The sequence below is a fragment of the Phaseolus vulgaris genome, chromosome 7 (assembly GCF_000499845.2).
Source record: "Phaseolus vulgaris cultivar G19833 chromosome 7, P. vulgaris v2.0, whole genome shotgun sequence".
In the NCBI taxonomy this organism is placed as follows: Eukaryota; Viridiplantae; Streptophyta; class Magnoliopsida; order Fabales; family Fabaceae; genus Phaseolus; species Phaseolus vulgaris.
Window position 1 is genome coordinate 35,739,355 of NC_023753.2, and position 22,904 is coordinate 35,762,258.

The window sequence follows — 22,904 nt, forward strand, 5'->3', positions numbered from 1 at the left end:
TATAATTATAATTTAGCAATACGGGTTGGGTTGTATTTCGAAATCAGTTGGCCCAATACAAATTATAGTTTGTTCTGTGTTCGGTAGGAACCAAATTGTGCAGTAATCAAATATCAATTACACTTTTAACAATATTAATTTCTATTTAAAACACCACTAACGAGAGAATGAAGAAATATTCACTACCTACTTTTAATATTATATATAAATATCTAATATAATATAAATAAATTAATCATAAATAGAAAATACAAAATGATTTTTCAGAATTAAAATACTATAATTAATTAAATAATTAAAGTTTTAGACAAATATTACCTTTGAAGATAACTTGGCACACCTAAAGAGTTCCAGCACAATGCAATAGAGTTCCAGCACAATGCAATAAATTGAGTGTGAATTGGATATGAGATTGGACTCTATTAAATAGAGTTCCTGAAACTTTAAATTCATCCAACCAATGAGTATAAGTGTGAATTGCCAAGGGAATCTCTGTGCCATTGTACCCAAAAGAATCTATATGTAGCCATGTGAGTAAAGTGTAGCTTGGCATGTCTTTTGTGTAAGAAAAACATTGCTTGTGAGAAAATCAAGCTGTGTTGCACGTCCTTGCAATTAAAGTTGCAATAGTGTGAGTAACTTTTTTTTTTGTGCCTATGCAAAGTTGTCAACCATGAAGGAAACTTTGAATAGAAGTTGCCAATGGTGAATGCAACTTTTTCCAAGTTGCCAATGGTGAAGGCAACTTCTTTGTTATGAAATTGGAAAAAAATAAATGAAACAAAGTGTAGCTTGGCGTGATGGTTTTCTATACACGCGTGATGGTTTTCTATACACAAATGTCACAGAGATTGATTGCTGAGGATTGGACTTCTCAATACATATTTTAATAAATATGTTAAAATTATATTTAATTCAGACACAACATTTGCTATATAATGGAACAACAATGGAGTCTTCTACACAAATGCATTCATCCTTTGTTGTACACATGTTCTTGTCTTAATTCTTGTATCCAAGTAAAAAAATTGAGGAGAAAGTTTGTGGGACACATTATTTTCTCCTTCTAGTGTAAAGTTCAAACAAAATCGTCAAGGTAATACATTCTTATTTATCATCTTATTTCTTCCTATTTAGGCAACACACACATATAATATATATATATAAGGTAATTTTATTTCTTTTAAAATGCAGATGGACACGTGGAATGTCGGTGGAACGTCACTAAGCGAACATGAAGAACCAATAATTAGAGACATCGTGGACGACATAAGTGAAGATGGAGAGAACTACGACTTTGATTTGGATGATGAAGATCAGTTCAACAGATCTTCTTCACAGTATATTCCGTCTGGCAGTCAATCCGAACATAACATTGACCGCGACCTCAATGAACACATGTGTTTCATGTCAAAGGAGGCGACATTGAATGCCATAAAACAATACCACATAGACAATGGTTACAAGTTTGTTGTTGTGGAATCAAAGCCAAACAGATATGTCGCTCGGTGCATACATCGTGAGGGAGGGTGCCAATGGAGATTACGTGCATCTTTTAGTAAAATCCGAAGTCAATGGGAGATAAAGAAAATTGATGCACAACATAGTTGTTTGTCAACAAATCTTTCGGCAGACCATGTTAATTTGGACTCAACCCATATTGCGTCCATGGTGCTGACTTCAGTAAAAGCAAACCCTTCTGTCCGAATTAAAAGCTTAATTGCAGAAATAAAAAATTTGTATGGCTATACTATCACATATAGAAAAGCTTGGTTGGGAAAACAGAAAGCTCTTGCTTTGGCATTTGGCGATTGGGAACAATCCTACAATGATCTTCCTAGATGGTTGGAAGCAGTAAAAGAGAGCAATCCGGGGACAATTGTGCAGTATATTGCTTCTCCTTGTATGGTTGATGGTGCTCAAGACAATTCTTGTTACACGTTGGATCGTGTGTTTTGGTCTTTCAAGCCTTGTATCGATGGTTTCAATTTTTGCAAGCCCATTGTACAAGTTGATGGGACATTTCTAACTGGAAGATACTATGGAACATTGTTAACCGCAATCGCTCAAGATGGGAATCGGAACATATTTCCATTGGCGTTTGCGATTGTTGAAGGCGAGACTCGGGAGGCTTTAATTTGGTTCTTCCAATTATTGCGACAATATGTGACACCTCAGCCAAATTTGTGCATGATTACTGATAGAGGAACCGGTATAATTTCAGCATTACAATCCGAAGAAGTTGGATGGGAAGGAGACGGCCTCGTTTCTGTGTATTGCATACGTCATATCGCATCGAATTTCAACAAAAAATTCAAAAATGCCCAGCTCAAACAACAGTTGATTAACATGGGTAATAACATTGCTTACCTTCTCTAATAGATAATTACGACTTTTTACCATTTAACTAAATTCATTTACTTCTTTATGACAGCTTATGAGATGAAACAATCGATAGTACAGGCAAAGCTATCAGTTATGCGATCTGAGTTTAAGCAAGCATTTTCCTGGATAGATCGCATACCGTTAGAGAAATGGACTCAAGCATACGATGGGGGAAAGAGGTATGGTCACATGACCACAAATCTAGCGGAATGCATTAACTTCATGCTTAAGGGAGCTCGTTCCTTACCGATTTCCGCTTTGGTTAAGGCAACTTTCGAAAAAACAAAAACATGGTTTCTTGAGCGAGCCTTCAAAATAGACACCATGTTACGTGCAGGTCATCATTATCCAGAAGATATCACAACCTTATTTAGAAAAAATCAACAAGATTCGACTATGTGTTTCGTGGAAAGGTTTAATGTAGAAAATTCTGAATTTGATGTCCAAGAATTAGCCACCCCCCAACATGGTCGACGACCTCAGTCATATACAGTTAGATTAAATGATTGGTGGTGTGATTGTGGTCACTTCCAAGCTCTTCGACTTCCCTGTCGTCATGTGATTGCCGTTTGTTCCTCTTGTCATTTACAAATGACGACATTCATTGATCCGGTTTACAACCTCCACACAATTAGAAAGGCATATCAAGTTCAATTCCATCCCGTTCGAAACGAGGATTATTGGTCTACTTATACCGGACCAAATTTCATACCTGACCCCCACATGCGACGTAAAAACTCGGGACGACCAATTACAACTCGTTTGCATAATGAAATGGATCAACCAATTCAAAACAAGCCAAAAAAATGTTCTTACTGTCACAATGAAGGTCATAACAGAGGAAATTGTCCATTTAGACAGTAGAATCATCCTTTGTAATGTTGTTATCAAATATTTTAATATCATCTTCTTTTAATGACTTCTATTCAATATTTTCATTTATTTTACATAAATACATTTTCATATATTATATAATCTAAAAATTTATACATAAATCATATCACATTTTTATAAGTGTATTTTTAACTTTAACAATATTTAAAAAATAGTAAATATTTTTAATTTATCAAACAACTCATTTTTAATCCAATTTATTTAAAATTATTGTAAAAAAAAAAATTTAATTATTCAACTTTATATACCATTTTCTTAAATTAAATTAAATTAAATTTTGATATTATAATTAATTGTCATTTTTTAAAATATTATTTATATATTTTTATTTCCAAAAATATTAATTGTCATTTATATAAAAAAATATGAACTGAACTTGCCAATACAGTTGGCAACTTCAATGGAGTGAAATTGTCAATCCAATATCCAATTTTATTTACACTGAAGTTGCCAATCCAGTTAGAAACTTTAATTAAAAAATAAAAAGTGGAGAGATTAACAAATTTAATTGATGTTGCCTACACCATTGGCAACTTTGACCAAGAATTGCCCATTTCTGTAATTTTTTTTACTTTTGCCCATTTACGTAAATATGAAAAAAAAAAAACACCATTTTTGTGAAAAACCCTAAAAAAAATGTTACTATTATATTGCATGATTTTATTTATAATTTTTAAAATTAATTCTCTTTCCAATTGTTTCTTATTCTTAGTAAAGTTCGCATGTACTTTAGAAACTAAGATCACTTGTCTTAGTTCTGGTAAATGCATATAAAAGTTATGAGTCACTATCACTTTTACTACAATTCCTTGCAATCAACTTAATTATATATGTATTATCTTTTTCTCTTATAAGTTGCAATAGATATTTGTAGCATTGGCTATGGAATAGTGTATAGTGGAGGAGATGAAGGAAATGAAGAACAAAAATCAGACAAATTAATAAGAGATATCTCAAGCTTAAAACCAATTCTACATGCATTAGTTGCAACGTTTTGATAAAATGTTATTCAGGCAAATTTCGACTTCTATTCTTTTTTTATCATCAACTTTTTTTTTACGATGATGATCCGGTATTAGAAAATTAGTATAGTAAATTAAATATGAAAAATAACTAATATATATCAAAAGAAAATTATTAATAAAAAACTATTAGATTTTAATCCAGCATTGATTTATGTTAAATTATGAATGATTAAATAAAATATATTAAATAGTTATGTGTCTGAAAAGATATGGAACCTTTAAATAAACAACCTTATTTGTTTATAAGTATATCCATATCACACTATATTTTCTTTTATTTAGAAATATTAAAAACAAATATTATAAAAAGTTTTTTTTAAGAAAATACAAATTATTGATATATATATAGTAATTTTTATTATTAATAAAAATTTATAAACTAAATTCTAAATATATATATATATATATAATATTAATTATTAACATTTTAATTTCTAACTATTTTAAATTCTAAATTAACAACATTTTTCCCTAAAATCATTCTCTTCTTTATCTTAAGTGACCAAAACTTGCTTTGCCAAGTTCTTATCTCACTTATTTCTTAAATCTTTTAGTTCAAAGTTAGCGATACAATCTAGGATATTTGTCTTTTTAATGGTTTATATACCTAACTTAATTGTTAATATATAAAATATCTTAATTAGAAGTAAAGGTGATGAACTTTCTTTCACTAAGTTGGGTTTCTTAGTTGAAATTAAAGGAATGAAATTGAAAATATGCACAATTTAATGGATAAATTCGTATTAATAATTATACAATTACAAATCTTGAATTTTTTTAACTAAAATAATACACTAACCAAAATTTTGATACTATACTTTTTAATATTTTTGAGCTAAAGTTATGAATTAAAACACGATTTGAATATTATTTTTTAATTAAAGTCCAAATGATTCCAATATAATATCTTTTGATATTCCAATAAAATTATGTTATAAAATAAGATTTTGGTTTTCTTTTTTAGGTAAAAAAAACACAAATTCTGTATATAAAAGTCTTCTTTTAATGTACAATTTATTTGTTTAGGTAACTTTCTTAAACTTTACTAATTTAGAAAAACAAATTACTACGTCTTTTTTAAAATACCCTAGTTTTTATGTCACTTCAACAATTTTGAAGGAGAAATTCTAGTTTTAAATCGTTAAAAAATTAGATTGAGCAGATTGGAACATGTTATATGGTCCTTTTAGAAAGAATATGGTAAATTGAATTTTGTTGAAAGTTATTGTTATATTTTCATATAATGAATTAATTTACCTGTTCAAGTTTGATAAGACATTAGAATACTATAACTGATTTTACCTTGGATTGTGCAGAATTGTGGAACTTTATTGCAGATTCAGTGTTTGGATAAACCTATTTGTGCAGATGTTTTGTACTGTCTAAAGCAGGTAGCTTCTTGCCCCTTTTCTTGTATATTTATATTATTTCCCTTTTTCTTAGGATGATTTTTTTGTTTGTTGTTGTTTCATTGAATATCGCTGTACTTTGGAAGGGTTGAGTTTCTGCATTTTGAATTTCAGATTGGGGTATGATCAAATTGATAACAAGCTTGAGGATGAGCTCCAAGGGTTATTCTATTTTAGGGTTGAAACTTGATTTTGTTATTCCCTTGAGTTTTTTCAATCCCAATGTATGGAGCTTGTAAAATTTATATTTTCACCTGGATACCCTAGTCAGATTTGTATTTTTTTGTTTGTTTTTATATAAATAGTATTGATGTTATTGAACTACAGTTAGACTGGTTATAGAGACCTGTTCTCGACCTTGATTATTTGGCAAAATAGGGGGTATGCATGAAGCCTGTGTTTTGTGCATTGATCGTGAATGTTTCTAAATTGTTTTTGTGAATCTTGGTTCTTATAGTTGCACTAAAACTGGGTATGATTCTTATACAAAACGGCTAAGGACTCTGAAGTCTTAACTAATATATGTTGAACCTAAGCTGGTGGAGAATTTGCAGGTGCATAATTCTGAAGATACTGTCGTGTTTTGGGGATTTCCAGTGATAGAAAAGAGAAGATAAACTTATGGACCGACTCAGTGGTTCTGCCAATGTAATGATAGTGTCAGATCTTGATTTCACAATGGTAGACATCATAATTTTGACAATGATCTGTTTCTGGATTAATGCTGGGGTGAAATCTAGTGAAGATTGTGTATCTCACTGCAGGTTGACCATGATGATCCAGAGAATCTTGCTCTTCTCAGGTTCAATGCGCTGTGGGAAGCTTATTATCGTCATGATTCTCTGCTAGTTTTCTCCACCGGGAGATCGCCAACTATTTATGGAGATTTAAGAAAACAGAATCCTTTGTTGACTCCTGATATTACTATAATGTCTGTGGGTACTGAGATTGCATATGGTGAATCCATGGTCCCTGATGATGGTTGGAAACAGTATCTGGATCATAAGTGGGACAGAAACGTAGTTTTGGAGGAAACAGCCAAGTTTCCTGAACTAACTATGCAAGTATGTATCTACCTCGTAATCTGTTAATTATCAAAATTAAGATACTTATCAGAATTTTTATATGTTGAATCATGATCAGCCGAATGACCTTGAATGAATTTCGGTATTAGCTATTCTAGAGAAGCATTGATATTCATTTATCAACTTGTTTTCTTTGAACCTTCTGGAGTAATTGCAGTCAGAAACAGAACAACGGCCTCACAAGGTCAGCTTTTATTTGGAAAAAGGGAAGGCCCCAAATATCGTCAAAGCCCTCTCAAATTGTTTAGAGAAACGTGGGGTAAGATTATAGTTCATATATTAACTCAATGGCAGAAATTTGTCTACTTCATTTGAAAGCTTTACCTACAATTTTTTTTTGGATAGGCGGTTAAGATCTTCTGCCATCCTTTCTCATCTGTAAAGACAAACAACTGACAAGTATGCATGGATACTTAGTTGATTGGATTTGTCTTGATCTGATATTGTATTGACATGCTAGAATTTCATTATATTTATATTACAATGACTTGTGATATTACTTTTTTCTCTTTTCCAGTTAGATGTGAAAATAATTTATAGTAATGGTATTGCTTTGGATGTATTACCCCAAGCTGCTGGAAAAGGAAGGGCTCTTGCTTTTCTACTTGAAAAACTAAATGCTGATGGACTTGGGCCACACAACACTCTTGTTTGTGGTGATTCTGGAAATGATGCTGAACTATTCACTGTACCTGAAGTTAATGGGGTCTTGGTTCGTAGCATTATAAGAATTAACAACTTCAACTTACAGTTGTCTGTAAATGTGATTGTACTGTGAAAAGTAATCTTTCATCTCCTGAATTTGAAGGTCAGCAATGCACAGGAAGAATTGCTTCATTGGTATGCAGAAAATGCAAGGAGCAATCCCCAAATAATTCATGCAACTGAAAGGTGTGCAGCTGGCATTTTGCAAGCCATCGGTAACTTCTCTCTTGGTCCGAATGTGTCTCCAAGAGATATTAGAGATTGCATGTCCAGCAGGAAAGTTCTTGGTCCAAGCCATGAAGTAGTGATGTTTTACATATTTTATGAGAGATGGAGGCGTGGTGAAGTTGAGAATCCTAAGCAGTATATGCAAACTTTTAAATCAGTCTTCGTAAGTTTGATCCAATTGTAAGATTTTTCTCATAACTGCAAATCCATTGCTAACCTTAATCAGAGCTGAATGTTTTGCGTACATGAACAATGAATTAGTTTAGGAATAGGAATACCAAGAATTGTTAGGGTATTGAAAGAAAGCACGGAGAAGTTTAAATTGCACGAGAAAAGACTTGGTGGCTTTGAAAAGGCGTTTTATCATAAAGAGTGAAAGGGGAAACACAACACATGTAGTTTAGACTTTTATATCCCCAATTATTTTCTATGCATTTATATGAAAACATAGAATAAGGGGAGTTGGTTTTACAAATTGAAATTGAAACCTGAGGGACCTTTTATGTTGATTTTGTTAACCTGAAGAGGCATCGATTCTATTCTTTTCTCAATTTTTTTGTTTATTTGTAGCATTCTTCAGGAAATTGTGTCCACCCTTCAGGAGTTGACCAACCTATGCACCAAATTTTAGATACCTTAGAAAAGGCTTTTGGGGACAAGAAGGATCAATACTTTCGAGTGTGGGTTGATGGTGTATCTTTTGCAGAGGTTAGTTTGGGTTCGTGGCTGGTCAAATTTGACAAGTGGGAGATATCTGGTGAGTTTTTTTTCAACTTTAATTCATTAGTCTTAAGTTCGATTTTTTGATTGGCATCTGTATTTTTAATTCACTAGTCTTGAGTTCTATTCTTCAATTTGCATCTTTATTTGCCTCATGGCTTCTTGTTTGATATAAGCATTTGGGCTTGCAAGAGGGTCTAGGATTGTAAGAAAAAATTACCGTCTTAGTACAACAACTTTAATTCTGTTAATTTTGTTTGAAATCCATTAATGTTTTAGGTAATTGAACACGTGTTTAACCTTTAGTAATTGTTACATGTGTTTAGTTAAGGAAAAATTATCGTTAATATGCAATTAGAGCCTTTTATCCTTTGCTTTTTGTTTTGTAAATCTAAAATCTTTAGTGGTTCCTTCATGATTAATTGCATATTAACATTAATTTTCCCTTTAATAAACATATGTGATAATTATTAAAGACTAAACACATATTCTTTTATATTAATTGTTCTGGTTTAAAGTTGAGTGACTTCAAGCCAGTAATATTTGTTTTTGTAGAAACTTGGTGATTTCCAACCAGAATACTTCATATCCTCCCCCTTGGGAACCATCATATTTATAGGGACCTCAACAAAATTCTTAGGGTCAAATAAGATCTAGAAAACTGACTTAAAGATAAAAGATATTTTCTTCCCTAAATCGGGTCTCATGAATCGTTAGGGTTGAATAAGTACTGGAAAGTTGACTTACAGATAGAAGATATGTGACCAAAGACTTGGGTCCACTTCGGTACTTTAATGACATTGAAGTTACACAATCCTTGTGTGACATTGTCATTTCCTAGCTAAAGTATGCTTTAGACGCTTTGACCAAGACTGATATGATTAATTGTTGCCCCAAAAATAGTCCTAGGATCCTAATTTGAAGCTTCGGTCAGGTCAAGAGGAGCCATTGAAAGACCCTAGAAGATGTCATCGTCTAGTAGGCAGACTTAATTACCTCACTGTCACTAGACTAGAAATCAAATATGCAGCCAATGTAGTTAGCCAATTCCTAAAGGCCCCATGTGATAGCCATTGGAATGTTGTGATACACACCTTCATCAAGAATGTACCAGGTCCTGGTTTAATATACACAAATTAAGGCAATTCCAAAATTGTTTGTCAGTTTAAAGTGGGTGGCTTGATAAGCCCTACGAAGTATCGCTAAGATAGGTTCTAAATGACTCTGTTTGACAGGGAATTCCATTTAAGGAACCTAAACCCTAAACAAATGATAAGACAGAACACTATTACATCTCCATGAAAAAAATGGAATAGATTCCATTGAAGGAGCCTATTTTGAATTTTCTGAAATAATTTCAATCTTTTTAATATCTAATATAAAGTGGACAGATTAACTACAAAGGCTACATCTATTTTATCTCCAAATACATAAAACAATTTGATAATTATCAACAACTTCACAATTTGAAAGTGTTGCAGCCAAATTATATCGAGTAATATTTGTGATATATACTTGAGAAATACATCTATATCTAGTAATTACTTTCAAGGTATCAGTTATGGGCAACTCTGCAGAGAACATGCAGAACTCATTCTGCAGAAACTTACATTGGATTTTATGATACAAATGATTGATTGCATGAGTGGTAGTGATTGCTGATTTTCATGTGTGATTCTGTTAATAAATTGCCTAATTCAATGCAGCATGCTGAGCTTCCTTTTCTTGTTTTCAACTTTTACTCATTTGCATTTTTAAGCTACCCTTCTAAGGCTGTGTAGACAAGTATTGGAAGATTTCCTGTCCTTTTATAAAGTAGTTTTACAAATCCTCTTTCTATATTACTTACACTTCATTGTTCTGTCCTGTCATCTAATCAGGGAATGAGACACAGGGTTGTTTAACAAAGGTTTTGATGAATTCAAAGGTAAGTCCTTGTACTCGGTCTTTAGCTCCTAGTTTTTTATTTAGCACTTCATTATACCTTAGTTTTCTGATCTTATATATCTATTAATAGGTTTTGGATTTTGGCAGGTTGATGCACCACATCATTATACCTGGATGCACTTACATCAGACTTGGTTGGATGGCTTAGGAGAAAAGGATGATGTGTCTTGGTTGTTGTAGTTTCTAATCACTTCTCTTAAAAGAGTATTATTAAAAGGACTATGCTTCAAAGTGCGTTGAAGCAGCAAGAATGCAAGATAGATGGTTAATAAGGGTATTTCACTTTATCTATTATTGAATAATGATGTGTTAACAAATTAGTTAGATTTTTCTATTAAATTATCTAAACTAATTGTATTAAGGTTTGTATTTGGCAAATTATTTCTGATTGAATAAGCTAGCTAGATACTATACTGAATAAAAATAACTTATATCAGACATTATTTGGTATTAATATAGTAATCTGTGTAAACATTATAAAATAATATTACATAAGTTTGTTGAAAAGTAATTTTAAGATGAATAATTTAATTTAGATGCAAAATAAGCAGTTTTTTGCATGAAAAAAGGTATTTAAGAAGTTGAAAAATAATCATAAACTACTTAGGAGTTTTTATAAGCTAAATCTCCAAATATTAAAATATGCAAGTTATTTTACAAAATTACTCTAAAAAATCAAATAAAAAAAGTTTTTGAAATTACAAATTTTAGCAAAAATAAAATGATTTCAAAACAAGTAACATATTTAACATCCAATCCAACCTCACTTGAGAGCATAGGTTGAATTTGATTGGATTTTAGCAATTCGACTCATGTACATACCTAATAAATGAGTAAAACTAACATTTTTTTAAGTATTTTATTTAAACAAAACTTTATTTTTTACTTTTTACCATCAAATAATAAAATGATGATGAAACAACATTATTTTAATAATATTGGTTAATATTTTTCTTTAAATAAAATAATTTTAAAAAACTAAACACGTGTTAATTCTACGTTGATATTGATGTAATCTTCAATTAAGCTCTTACTACTTAAAAAAAATGTAACTAAACAAAAGAGGCCAAAATAAGAGTGTAAATTTTATGTCAAACCTGAATAGGGAAAAATGTTGAGAAACAAAAACATGTCACTTATAAAAATAATTTTTCTCTTAACCGATACAAGTAAATGATTGAATCAAAAATAAAAATAAAAATTATCAAATACCTAACTGAAAATTTATAATAGACGAAAAAGGCTACTTAAGCCAAAAAAAAAGCCTTCTATATAATTTTAAAATTATCAGAAGATTCATATGCATAAACTAATTGATAGAATATAAAATTTAATATTTGGATTTGCTAAATTTGCATTCTATAAAACTTACTAAAAATGTAATTTAAACCTGGTATAAACGGAACATGTGTTTTTTTCAATTAAATGGTAAAAATATCAAAGATAATAAATTTAGTGACTAAACTGTTTACTTTAAAAATATAAAAAAAAAAAAAAAAAATGTATAGGCATTGGATTCCTACTATAAACTTAAAGAAAGCAGGAAAAATTGACAAGAAAATGGCAGCATGTATCGAATAGCCCAAAAGAATCCAGCACCTCATTGTCAGTGAGCATAAATGGAAAAAAAAAAATAAAACAAAAAACCTACTAGCTAGCTAATAATCATTCACAGCTTGCTCACTTGAATCGTAAGTTATTTGAGAACCAGCTAAGCCATAAATTCATGCCTATTTCTGGCTATGATACAAGTAGCGAGAATACAGGGATTTTGTGAACATAATTGACCAAATCTTTGATTTAGTACTATGACCTAAAACCATTACAAGTAGAGCACAGATTATGTTCAACCATATCATACTATTACAAAATTGTGAAAAATTGCCTTGCACCCAACAAGAAGCAAGACAACTGAGATTGACAACATAGCACCTGATTTACTTTCAATAACGTCACTTATCGAGATTCCTCCTACCTGGACAGAAATTCAGACATCACTCACTTTAGAGCTTATTAATTTGTAGCATTAATAAAGCCTGCAGCAGCGACAAAAAAACCACTTTTCAAAAACAATAGTCTTACTTCTTCCGCTGCCTATGTTTAACTTTCACAAATTTTCGACCAGACTTGTCACCCCCACCAGTGCCCAATGAGAAACTCCCTCCTGCATTAAATTCGAGACTGCCAGAAGCTTGAAATGGAGATGGATTCTGTGGGGCGATGCTCTGTTGACCACCAAACTGGAAAGGAGTAGCTCCTGTTGGAGTTGGTGCTCCAAATGCAAAATTTGATTGAAGTGGGGCAGGTTGTTGGCCAAACAAAGGAGTTGCGGGTGGAGTTGCTTGAACTGTGTCCTCGGCCATACTGTCCTCCATGTTCATCTGATCATTATTAACAGGAGCTGAACCAAATGAAAAGACAGGACTAGAACTTCCAAAAGCAGGTTGGGTGTTGGTAGTAGCTGTAGCTGAAGTGAATGAAAACTGAGGAGTTGATGCAACAGCAGAGGATCCAAACATCATGGGAGAACTGGTAGAAGTAACAGTAGATGTGGATGATCCAAAGGAAAACCCAGGGGTAGATGAAGATGATGAGCTAAAAGATGAACCGAAGGCAAACCCAGAGGAAGGTGAAGATGTTGAACTAAAGGAAGAGCCAAATGGAGACTTGTTGGGCTGCCAACTTGAAAGCCCAAAAACAGTAGAACTTGGGCCACTACTGGAGCTAACAGGGTTGGCTTCTGAAGAAGCAGCAGGGGTACTCTGCCCTGAAGTTGTACCTGCGTTGAAAATATTTGTGGGGGAACTAGAAGAAGCAAACAATGAACTACCTGAAGCAAAACCTGTGCTCCCAGACAACCCAAATAATGGGGCTGATGCAGATGAACTAAATGCTACTGGCTGACTCTCAGAAGAAGTTGCAAACAAACTGGTACCAGAAGATGCCAGAGTAGCAGGAACAGACCCACTTGTAGTGTCAATGACAGAACCCAGAGACTGGCTACTTCCAGTAGTCGCTACTGAGGAATTAAAGCCAATAATGCCACTCCCTGTGCTTCCAACTGCAGCAGAAGAGCTCCCAAAAATGCTGTTCTTGTTTTCCAGTGGTTCTGAGGCAGAAGATGATACAGGTAAACTTGTTGATTGTAAAGGAGTAGATCCAAATTTGAAAACTGAAGTTGTGGGAGATAAAGATGCCACTTGGGAAGAGGAACTGTTATTAGTCACTGCAACTACAGCAGGGGTGCTAGTTGTCGTGCAAGGGCTAGTGGAGGTAACAGTGGCACTACTGCTGCTGTTGCTTGTTGCAAGTGATGAGCTACTAAATATATTCGGATCTGCAAAATTGTTTGTAAACACAGAGGAAAGTGGAGAGGTGCTTGAAGCAGCAGGTCCAATATTTAGATTTGAATTGTTGCCAAAGGTAAATATATTTGTAGATGATGGCGTCAATGCTGAAGAAACAGCTGGTTCAGACGACTGGGTGGAGAAACCAGTGAATATATTAGACTTAGCACCAGCATTTTCTAAATCAAGTTTTGGCATTGCATCAACAGCACCAGCAACAGGACTTGAGCTGCAAATGAAGAAAACGCTTAGTATACTGATTGTTGTGGTACTTCACTGTTTTAATGTAGATTCGTTTCAATTTCAATTGAACAGTGAATCAAGAAAAACATAATATATAAATAACAAAAATCCAGTTCAATTTGCAAAATGTAAACACAAGTTCAAACTTCACTCTAACTATGAAAGTAAATTTAAGCCACAATAAAAATATCCTATGCAAGTAAAAGATCAATTGAGATTTAAATGCAAGTCAAAATTACATACACTAACCTGATCAAGCTTCTTGGAATTGAGTCAGAAGAAGAGCCAAATTTAAACACAGTAGATTCACCACCAGATGAGGAGAAAGTAAATGGCACATGGGGAACCTTGTCAACAATTTTGTTGAAGCCAGAATTAACCAAAGGAGCCTCAGTACCTGGCTCTTTTGGTGAAGCAACCTTCTCCAAACCAAATAGTGGACTAGGCTTAGTAGTGTCCTTTGATGGAGCAACACCAGCTGTCCGCTCAGTTGATGGAACACCATTATTCCCAAAGTTAAACAGGGGAGAATTAGCAACTGATCCATTAGGTGTAGACTTGTTAGAGCCTAAACTTGTGTTAGAAGCTGTTGTAATTGCACCTGTAGTTGGCTTAAACATAGGATCAGAGACAGATGGAGTTATAAAGGTCGATACATCAACCTTCTCTTCAACAATAGACCCATCAGCTGTTCTAACTTGAGGTTTACCATCTATTGTAAAAAATTTGGATGGCACAAGCCCAGATGAAACCGGGGACTTCTCCAGTACAGCTGTTTCAATAGAAGAGGCAGTTTTATCAGCCAAAGCAGTGGAGACTGTTGTTTCTTTCCTCGAAGTAGAGAAAGGAGACACAGCTCCATTAGGATTGGCCTCATCATCCAGCTCCAGATAATCCTTTACAAGAGATAGAGTAAAAAGAACAACAGTGAATAATCATGATGACATATTAATCGCACTTTTTCATTTAGAAAAGTCATTCAGTTTAGTTTGTCAAACAAATGAATATCAACAAGATTAATAGTACCAGCTCTTTCCATTGAGATATACAAAATAATTAACCTGAAATTGCATTAAATTAACAAAAGTTTTAAAAAAAATAAAATCATTACAAAGAAATTAATAAAGAAAATCACAAACCTCAGGTGCACTCATATGGAATGCCCTCTTTTTTTGTGGAGGATAATACCCTGTTTTTTTTCCAGAGGAATCTCCAGATTTTAAAATAGAAATATCTTGCTTTCTTGGGACTGTAGCATTTGCATCAACAGGAATCACTGCATCAGTAGGAGCAACCAGTTTTGATGAACCATTCTCGGTTTCATCTATCTTAGATTTTAACCTTGGAGCACCAGCAGACATATTTTTAAGTGTGTCATCCAATTGTTTATCCAGTATGTTATCCAGGAATTTTGATGAATCTACTGTCTCAATACTTCGAAGAGCCTGCCCTCGTAGCATGGATGAAGACAACTTTGTTGGGGATTTTTCTTTAGGAGAAACCAACTTATCAAGCTGCTGCAGTATTTTTGTAGCCATCTCACTAGATTTTGAGGGTAAAGGAGGAGTGCTTGTACTAGGCATCGTGTCATCTACAGTCTCTGCAGACAATTTTGAATGTGTATGCCTGGCTTCACCCAGCAGATTAGGCTTCTGCGTGGAAGACGAAGGTTGCTGAGCAGCATCAGTACCAACTCCACTCCTATCTATAGATATAGGGTTTCCCAAATGAGATAATGACAATCTATTAGAAGATAGAAGATTAGACTTGTGACGGATCCGGCGTATAGGACCAAAAGATCCTATATCATTATCTAATACAGAACTTCTACGTTTTAATAGCTGCAAAAAAAGGGAGGGGAAAAGAGGAAAAACCCAGTAAAATATCCTTTAGAGATCTTAAACACATAAACTAAAAATGATAGGACTAGCAATCATAAGTATCAGTACCCCTTGTTTAGATCCAGAATGCATATGATGATCAATTACATGATGAGCTGAAGATGATGGCTCACCTTCGACATCAACCCTGGCACCCTGTAAGAGAAACCACATTAATTTCAACACCAGAGATATAATGATAAAAAATATCATTCAGTAAATGGGCAAACCTTGGGCACAGAGCCTGGATGAACTCTAGAATAAGGTGTTCGAGCCATATTATATATTGCTGATCTGCCACGAGATCGTGGGGTCACAAAACCATTTTCATGAACCCTAGTAAGGGTAGTAGCCCTTGGCACAATTGACATAATAGGAGATTTTTGAGAAAAATTTTGACTTCTCAGTAGAGTTGGATCCTCCCTGGGAGAACTTCGGATGCCTAACATTGATGGTGATAACTTTGAAGACCTGCTACCCATGTAAGCCTTGGCAAGCTCCGCAGGGGAAGCAACATCATCAACAGAAACCTATAGACGTAATATATAGAAGACAGATGAATTAAAACAGGTAATTAATAATTTTACAAATACAAGGGAACAAGGAGACATATATATGAAAGATAAGTATGAAGCAAAAGATCATAGAGTTGAAGAACCTTCGCAACATATGGGGTTGAAACAAGATCCATCACATTTTCTAGTGCTGGAGTTTTGAGGTATTCTTCCCTTTGTGCATGAGGTAAAACTGGATCTGATGGAATCACTTCTGTGTTCTTCCTTTCTTCCCCAACAGATGAACCAACAGTTCTTGAGCGCATAAGTTCAGTCAAATGCTCTATCTCGGATCTGTGGAATAATACAAACTTATTACATGCAGACTTGTATTAAAAGGAATGTTGTGTGAGACTACAGAATGACACGAATTTGCAATGGACAACAGAAGATGCAAAGTGCATGTTTCAAAACAAGAACTTCATAAATTCAATAAATTATGCACGAAGTGTAAATTACACTAATAGCCACCATGCACTGTGCAAACTATGAATGACGTGGGCTCAACTACATGGATCAAGGGGCAACATTGGCTCTATTAAGAACCAAAGGATTGTACCAACAATCCACATCACAAAGATACAAAGTTATATGTTGGAAGCAAACTACCAAACACAGACCAATCAACCCAATACCAGAATCAGTGGTAACAGACAGTCATGCACGTCATAGAAAAATACCTGGTAAAAGTTTTTTGCTTTAGCATTTTCTCAAGTTCAGTTAATCCATCTCCATCAGAACAGTTAATTTGGAGACTACTTTCTCCTACTACTTTTTGCTTGCCAGAGGATTCATTTCCAACCTGTTCCTCAAACAGAAAAACAAAATGATAACCACAACAATAATTACAGAAAATGATATCGATAAACTTGGCATAAAAAACAAGAATCAAAATAATAGAAGCAATCATAGCAACTTGGGTATTATGGGGTGCCAAGTCCCACATCAAGTAGTATGAGATGCTCATGGAGTATTCAAGTGTTTTGAGGGTAGATTCCCCAAGTGCATGGGTACAACTTATCAATTAATAACAGAGTTAATTGTTGGTTTCTCAGAAACTGCTGCTAAGTGAAATGTCATTGAGAGAAAATTGTCATGACATCGGTTCTTTGGGGCAGTGCTATGATATGAACTTGGGTAGGCACCCCAATTAATTTAACAAACAAGGAGTGAAGTTCTTCAACAAAATCAATTGAACATGTTTTGAATTTCAAGTGAAAACTATCCATCTTGGCATATTAGGCATTTAAATTATTCCTTTGAAAGAGAGAAAATAATCATTGGAGAGTTTCAGAGCTTTCAATAATGATTTGTCAACAAAAACAAATTTTAGTTTATTAACTATCAAGAGATAAAAGTAAAGTCAACCTTCATAACTGCATAATTTTATTCTGTAATTTAATAATGAAATAGCCAAAGTATTACTAGTGGTACAATGGAAATGCATCTCATCAACACCCAAAATACTATTCGTAAGGAGAAGCAAACACAAATAAGATATGTAAAGCATGCCTACTTACAATGAGAGCTGTTTCCTGGTGATGGTCCCTCACTTCCTGTACTACTTCTGCGCCAAAATATACATACCATAAATAAAAACATGAATCATATTTCTCACTCAAATATCAGAGAACAGCAAACAAAATAAAAAGGAAATTGAAAAAAAATGAAAATGCACATAAAAGTTACAACTAACAAGTTACCTTTCCACAGAATACCCCACAATCTACCACACTTGTACTTAAAAAAATAGGGAAAGCAGCAAGCCCCGAGAAATATTATAGCAGTGGTTCCCATTTCTCATTTACACTTTCCTACTCTCAGCTTTGAAATTAGATATACTCTGTTCAGCCAGCTGCATTTCTCCCTGTATCTTATATTGATCCAACCCCTTCCCTACATTATTGAATATCACCCATCCCGTCCATTTTGCCTACTGTGCAGAAGAACACCAACCTCCCTCTCCTCCTTTGCAAAAACTTTTACCTTTACTATTAATTTACTTATTATTTTATTACAGTAAAAATAATATATTTTTAATAATACTAAAATAATAAATATAATATATAACATTAAAAAGAATCATGAATATTAATAATTAATTATAAAAATAATATTGATAATAAAATAATAAATGCTAATAATAATAATTATTAATACTAATAACTTATTTTTTCTTTCTTCTTTCTTTTCTTTCAAATCAAAAACACATACATACACCTTTACATTCCCATTCATTTCTTCTCTCTTTCCACTCTATTTTCACTTCAACCAAACAAACTCATCTTCCACTTATTTCTCACTCGTTTCTCTTCTTTCCTTTTTTCTTGTCTTCCCTCGATTTCTTTCTTTCATTCTTATAGATATTGTTTACAAATTAATTACAACACATATGATGGAAACCACTGAGAGACAGACTGAATCTACAACCAACCCAAAAGCCGAATCGGTTCAGGGATGCAGAATCCAGTTCCCAAACCCCCACATGCACTTGTCACTAAGAAACAACCATTCCCTGTAAAGTCAATAAACAAAATCCCGACCTTGTGCTCCATCCCAACATTCTAAGTGAACAAGAGAGTTTCCTTCCTCTCCATACGTTAGACACACCCAGTTTCATTCTATCCTTTTCCCCACATCCTCAAAACACCAAGCTAAATTTAAAAACGCATTTACATCACATCAAATTACAGCACCCTCTAATTATATAACACAAGTTTTACAATTTAGTAACAGAATACACAGTATCACACAACAGAAAAATTTCTCAAACGTTTATAAACATAACGCAATGCAAAATTCTACAGCTTTCAGACAATTAAAACCCCATGAACTAAAACTCAATCAGTTGAGAAATGTGCACACAATAATAGTCACAATAATTATCCAAATCCCGCCTTAAATGCTTTAAAATTTAAACATGTTGACATTATTAATTATCAGCACTAACAATGCCGAAAGTGATTATATTCTCAAGAAAAAAATAAAAATACAACATGCAAAAGAAAAACCTAAATTATAAAGTATCAATTTAAATTAATTGATAATTTGTTCAGAGAGAGAGAGAGAAACCTTGTGGTGGTGCTGCTGGTCCTGGTGGTGCTGGAAGGCGTTTGCGGAAAACCGAGCCGAAGAGTTTGTGAGCGCTGGAAGCGATGAGCCTCTGCGCGGGATCGACAAGCTTTGAGAACCAACCGTTGTTTCGGTTAGGGTTTCGCAGCGCTGTCGGTGGACGATCGTACGGCGTCGTTTGAGTTTTTCGTAACGGTCGTTTACGGAACTTGCCAAACCCCCCGCCGCCGCCGCCGCCTTCGTAAGGGTTCTCTTCACGCGCCGGCGCCATGAGAGAGAAAGAGAGAGGTTCGAATTCGATAGAGAGAAGAAGTTAAGATTGAGCAAAATTAGGGTTTTAATCGCAGAGATAGAAAGAGAAGAGAGAGAAAATAAAAATAAAAAACAAAAAACAAATAAAATGAAATAAAGGAAAATAGAAGAGAAAATAAATAAATAAATAAATAATTGTAAAAGGAAAACGAAATAGAGCAACGGATATCCGATGAGAACGGAAAAGAATCTCTCACTACTTTTTGTATTTTTACTTTCCCTAAAATAACTTTTTCTTCCTCAAATATTATATTTTATATTAACCTTAATTATTTTCTTTACCATTCTAATATTTAATATAAATTTAATTTCTACTGTGTTTTCATATGTTTTTTATATACATTAAAATAATTGTTAGTTTGATACATTAATATTGTAAATGATGAGTATAGTTGTTTCCCAAGTTTTTTTTTTACATATTGTTTTCATCTTAAATAAATTCTTTTTTAATTTTAATGTTTATAAAACTTCTTATTTATTTAATATGTGGTTTATTGCTAATTTTTAAATAATAAGTTGTTCAAAAAATATTTATTCCAACAATATAATTACACATATAATTTGTTAAAATTACTTTGTTTAAAAGAATAAAAATCAGTTAGGTTGAGTATGAAATCAAATCAATTGGGTTGGGCTGACTAGCATCATCAGTTACTATGATAAAAATAGTGTGTTGTTTATTTTTACTCATGATTTGCTTATATATTTCTTTACGTATTTTTTATTTATTAATAAAATTATAAAAAAATTAAAGTCATCATTATAGTTTTTTTTTATTATTCGTATTCTTTATGTTTAATCAAAAATAAGAGAATATTAAAAGAAAAAAGAAAATTATTTATTGAATAAACACTATTTTGTTGATAATATTTAAAATTTGTTAAAGGATAGCTTAGAACACTAACAAAGTAAAGTTGAATTCTTTGAAATTTTTCTCTTACTATTATCAGAAAAATTATAATTTTTTTTCATATGTTTAACGATAGATTAGGGTTTCTTAATTTAATTAAACAAGAAAGATAAACTAAGAAGATAGAAATATCACAAAATATCTTTTAAACTAGTTTAAATATTCTTAATTTTATATATGTTATCAACCACTCAACTTTAGAATAATTGTTTTTACTATTTATAAATGTTCATATTACAATTATAACACGCATTTGAAAGATACAATCACATCTTCAAATATACAATTAATAGTCTCTTAAATGATTCTTAAGAGATATCACTTTGTAAATGATATTAAGAATTAAACTAGTCAAAGACTTAGTAAAATATTGAATAGACAACATTTTAAATTGTTTTTTAATGAATTATCATAAAATAATGTTTTTATAACTTTTCTTAACAATGTTGCTTCCCCATAAAAAAAAAAACAAGTTATAAAGGATGTGTTGAATGGTTTTCTAAATTTTTATTTATTTTTAAAAATTTGTTGTTTTTCTTTATACTCGTAGCCAAGTTCAATTTTATTCATCACATTCTTTTTTAGCTTAGAAGAGCTTCCAATTTGTATTGTCCATTGTCATCCTTACAAGGATTTTCTCAAGGTTGAAGCACAGTTGTAAGAGGGATTCTATAAATAATATCCAAAACATTTATGTCTAATAACTTATCAAATTCTTTCACAAGACTTTTGTAATTCATTTAAGAGACAAAAAAGAGCTAATGCACTATGTAATAGATAATTCAACTATTACTCTTTTTTTTTCTTTTGGTTCACTCCAGGCTTGGACTATGTTCAATTCTTCCTTACAAATTACAAAAGATTATACTAATCTTGAATGACTACAACTATTATTACGGTCACTTATACGATATGTGCTAATGTTCCCCTAACATAAGTACTAAGTACACGCCTCTCTGGTCTAACTACACAAAGTCACTTTAAGCTATACAATAAGTTATTCAAATTACAATGTTCACTATCAACAAAGAAGATATGAAACATACGTTTCTTACGTTAGAGAATTATCTTCACATTAGTGAAGGATATACAAAACTAGTTCTCTCTAAATCCTATAGTAAGAGAATCATAAACTAAGCACTTGAAGAAATGTAAAGATCTTTTGATATAACTTTGATCATTAAACTTTTTTTGCATGGGAAAACTTATTTGTGTAGATGTTTTGAAAGGGTTGTTGTAGTTAGCATATTTTAGAAGATTTTGTGTTAGAAATTTATAAAAAAATTGTGACTTTATGTCGAGCTATTTCACTGTTGTATATCAAAGAGATATGCGAGTCACACTCTTATCTCTGTTGAGTTTTTATTCAATTGATCGTACCATGTTAAGCATACAACATATTGATAATTGGTATGATATGTCAAAGTCTTCCTTGAGAAGCATTATCATTAAACTTAATGGTTATTAAAATATTCTACATCATAATGATACTTCATGTGTTAGTAGTTGTAAATTGTACTTAATCTATTTGTCTTGCTTTTTGATCTTGGTCCATCGTTTCTTTAAGACACATATGATCTTGTAACACTTGTATCTTTTGACACGTTCATTTGGTGCTTCGCTAGATGCATCTTATATTCATAAAGTTTCTTATAAAAGGACTCAATGGATAATTGTAACTATATATTTAGAACTTATAACTCTGCATTTGACATATTATGTTTGCATCTAAATCTATAAGTATGTTTATGATTAGAAGTATGTTTATGGAATATATAGTGAAACTATTTTTAATCCTTGAATTTGATGTTATTGATAAAAAGCATGTGCATAATCTTCACATTTCGAAACATATAGTGAAGCTAATTTTAATCCTTGAATTTGATGTATTTTATACTTATGTTTTTTATGTTCAAGTATTTTGTAGTCATAAATTTTTCTTTCTACCTTTTCTCTTCTTGTAACAATTTTTTATCAAAATTATCTGAACTCATATTTGCAAAAAGAATATAAAAAAAATCTGACAGAAGTAAAACAAATAGACTTCACCACTTAGTAAGTGTTTGGACTTAATTAATTTGTATATCACTTTTAAAAGGTTATTTACTCTTAAAAAATTATGCACCCTTTCCTATGATTCCTTTTCAGTTAGTTCTTGATAAAGTTTTGATCAGCCTATCAAAAATTT

The 22,904-nt window shown here is 32.4% G+C and overlaps 3 protein-coding genes across 9 annotated transcripts; 2 read left to right on the top strand and 1 right to left on the bottom strand.

The window, feature by feature from the left end:
* The first annotated feature begins 1,194 nt into the window (after positions 1–1,194).
* Positions 1,195–5,839, top strand: LOC137829437 (uncharacterized). The gene is made up of 4 exons (XM_068636240.1): positions 1,195–2,353; positions 2,435–2,652; positions 5,621–5,695; positions 5,828–5,839. Exons 1-4 carry the CDS (start codon positions 1,195–1,197, stop codon positions 5,837–5,839), a joined length of 1,464 nt encoding a protein of 487 aa, XP_068492341.1.
* Positions 5,471–10,852, top strand: LOC137830389 (sucrose-phosphatase 1-like). 7 transcript variants are annotated; one of them, XM_068637690.1, is made up of 10 exons: positions 5,471–5,504; positions 5,621–5,695; positions 6,268–6,394; positions 6,478–6,777; positions 6,956–7,057; positions 7,316–7,510; positions 7,607–7,894; positions 8,302–8,488; positions 10,332–10,378; positions 10,486–10,852. In XM_068637690.1, exons 3-10 carry the CDS (start codon positions 6,335–6,337, stop codon positions 10,576–10,578), a joined length of 1,272 nt encoding a protein of 423 aa, XP_068493791.1. In that variant the 5' UTR covers positions 5,471–5,504; positions 5,621–5,695; positions 6,268–6,334; the 3' UTR covers positions 10,579–10,852. The 7 variants fall into 7 exon arrangements, 6 of the variants coding, with proteins under 6 accessions (XP_068493791.1, XP_068493790.1, XP_068493792.1 ...); XR_011084210.1 differs by lacking the exon at positions 5,471–5,504 and having other exon boundaries at positions 5,507–5,695; positions 7,607–7,911; XM_068637689.1 differs by lacking the exon at positions 5,471–5,504 and having other exon boundaries at positions 5,507–5,695.
* Positions 10,853–11,947: 1,095 nt separating this feature from the next.
* Positions 11,948–19,917, bottom strand: LOC137830396 (nuclear pore complex protein NUP1). Its single transcript, XM_068637706.1, has 10 exons — positions 19,495–19,917; positions 17,943–17,989; positions 17,103–17,224; positions 16,527–16,716; positions 16,099–16,398; positions 15,938–16,024; positions 15,128–15,829; positions 14,238–14,884; positions 12,481–13,974; positions 11,948–12,373 (listed from the first exon to the last, which is right to left on the bottom strand). The coding sequence occupies exons 1-10, from the start codon at positions 19,763–19,765 to the stop codon at positions 12,370–12,372; spliced, it is 3,864 nt and encodes a 1,287-aa protein (XP_068493807.1). The 5' UTR covers positions 19,766–19,917; the 3' UTR covers positions 11,948–12,369.
* Between the last annotated feature and the right edge of the window lie 2,987 nt (positions 19,918–22,904).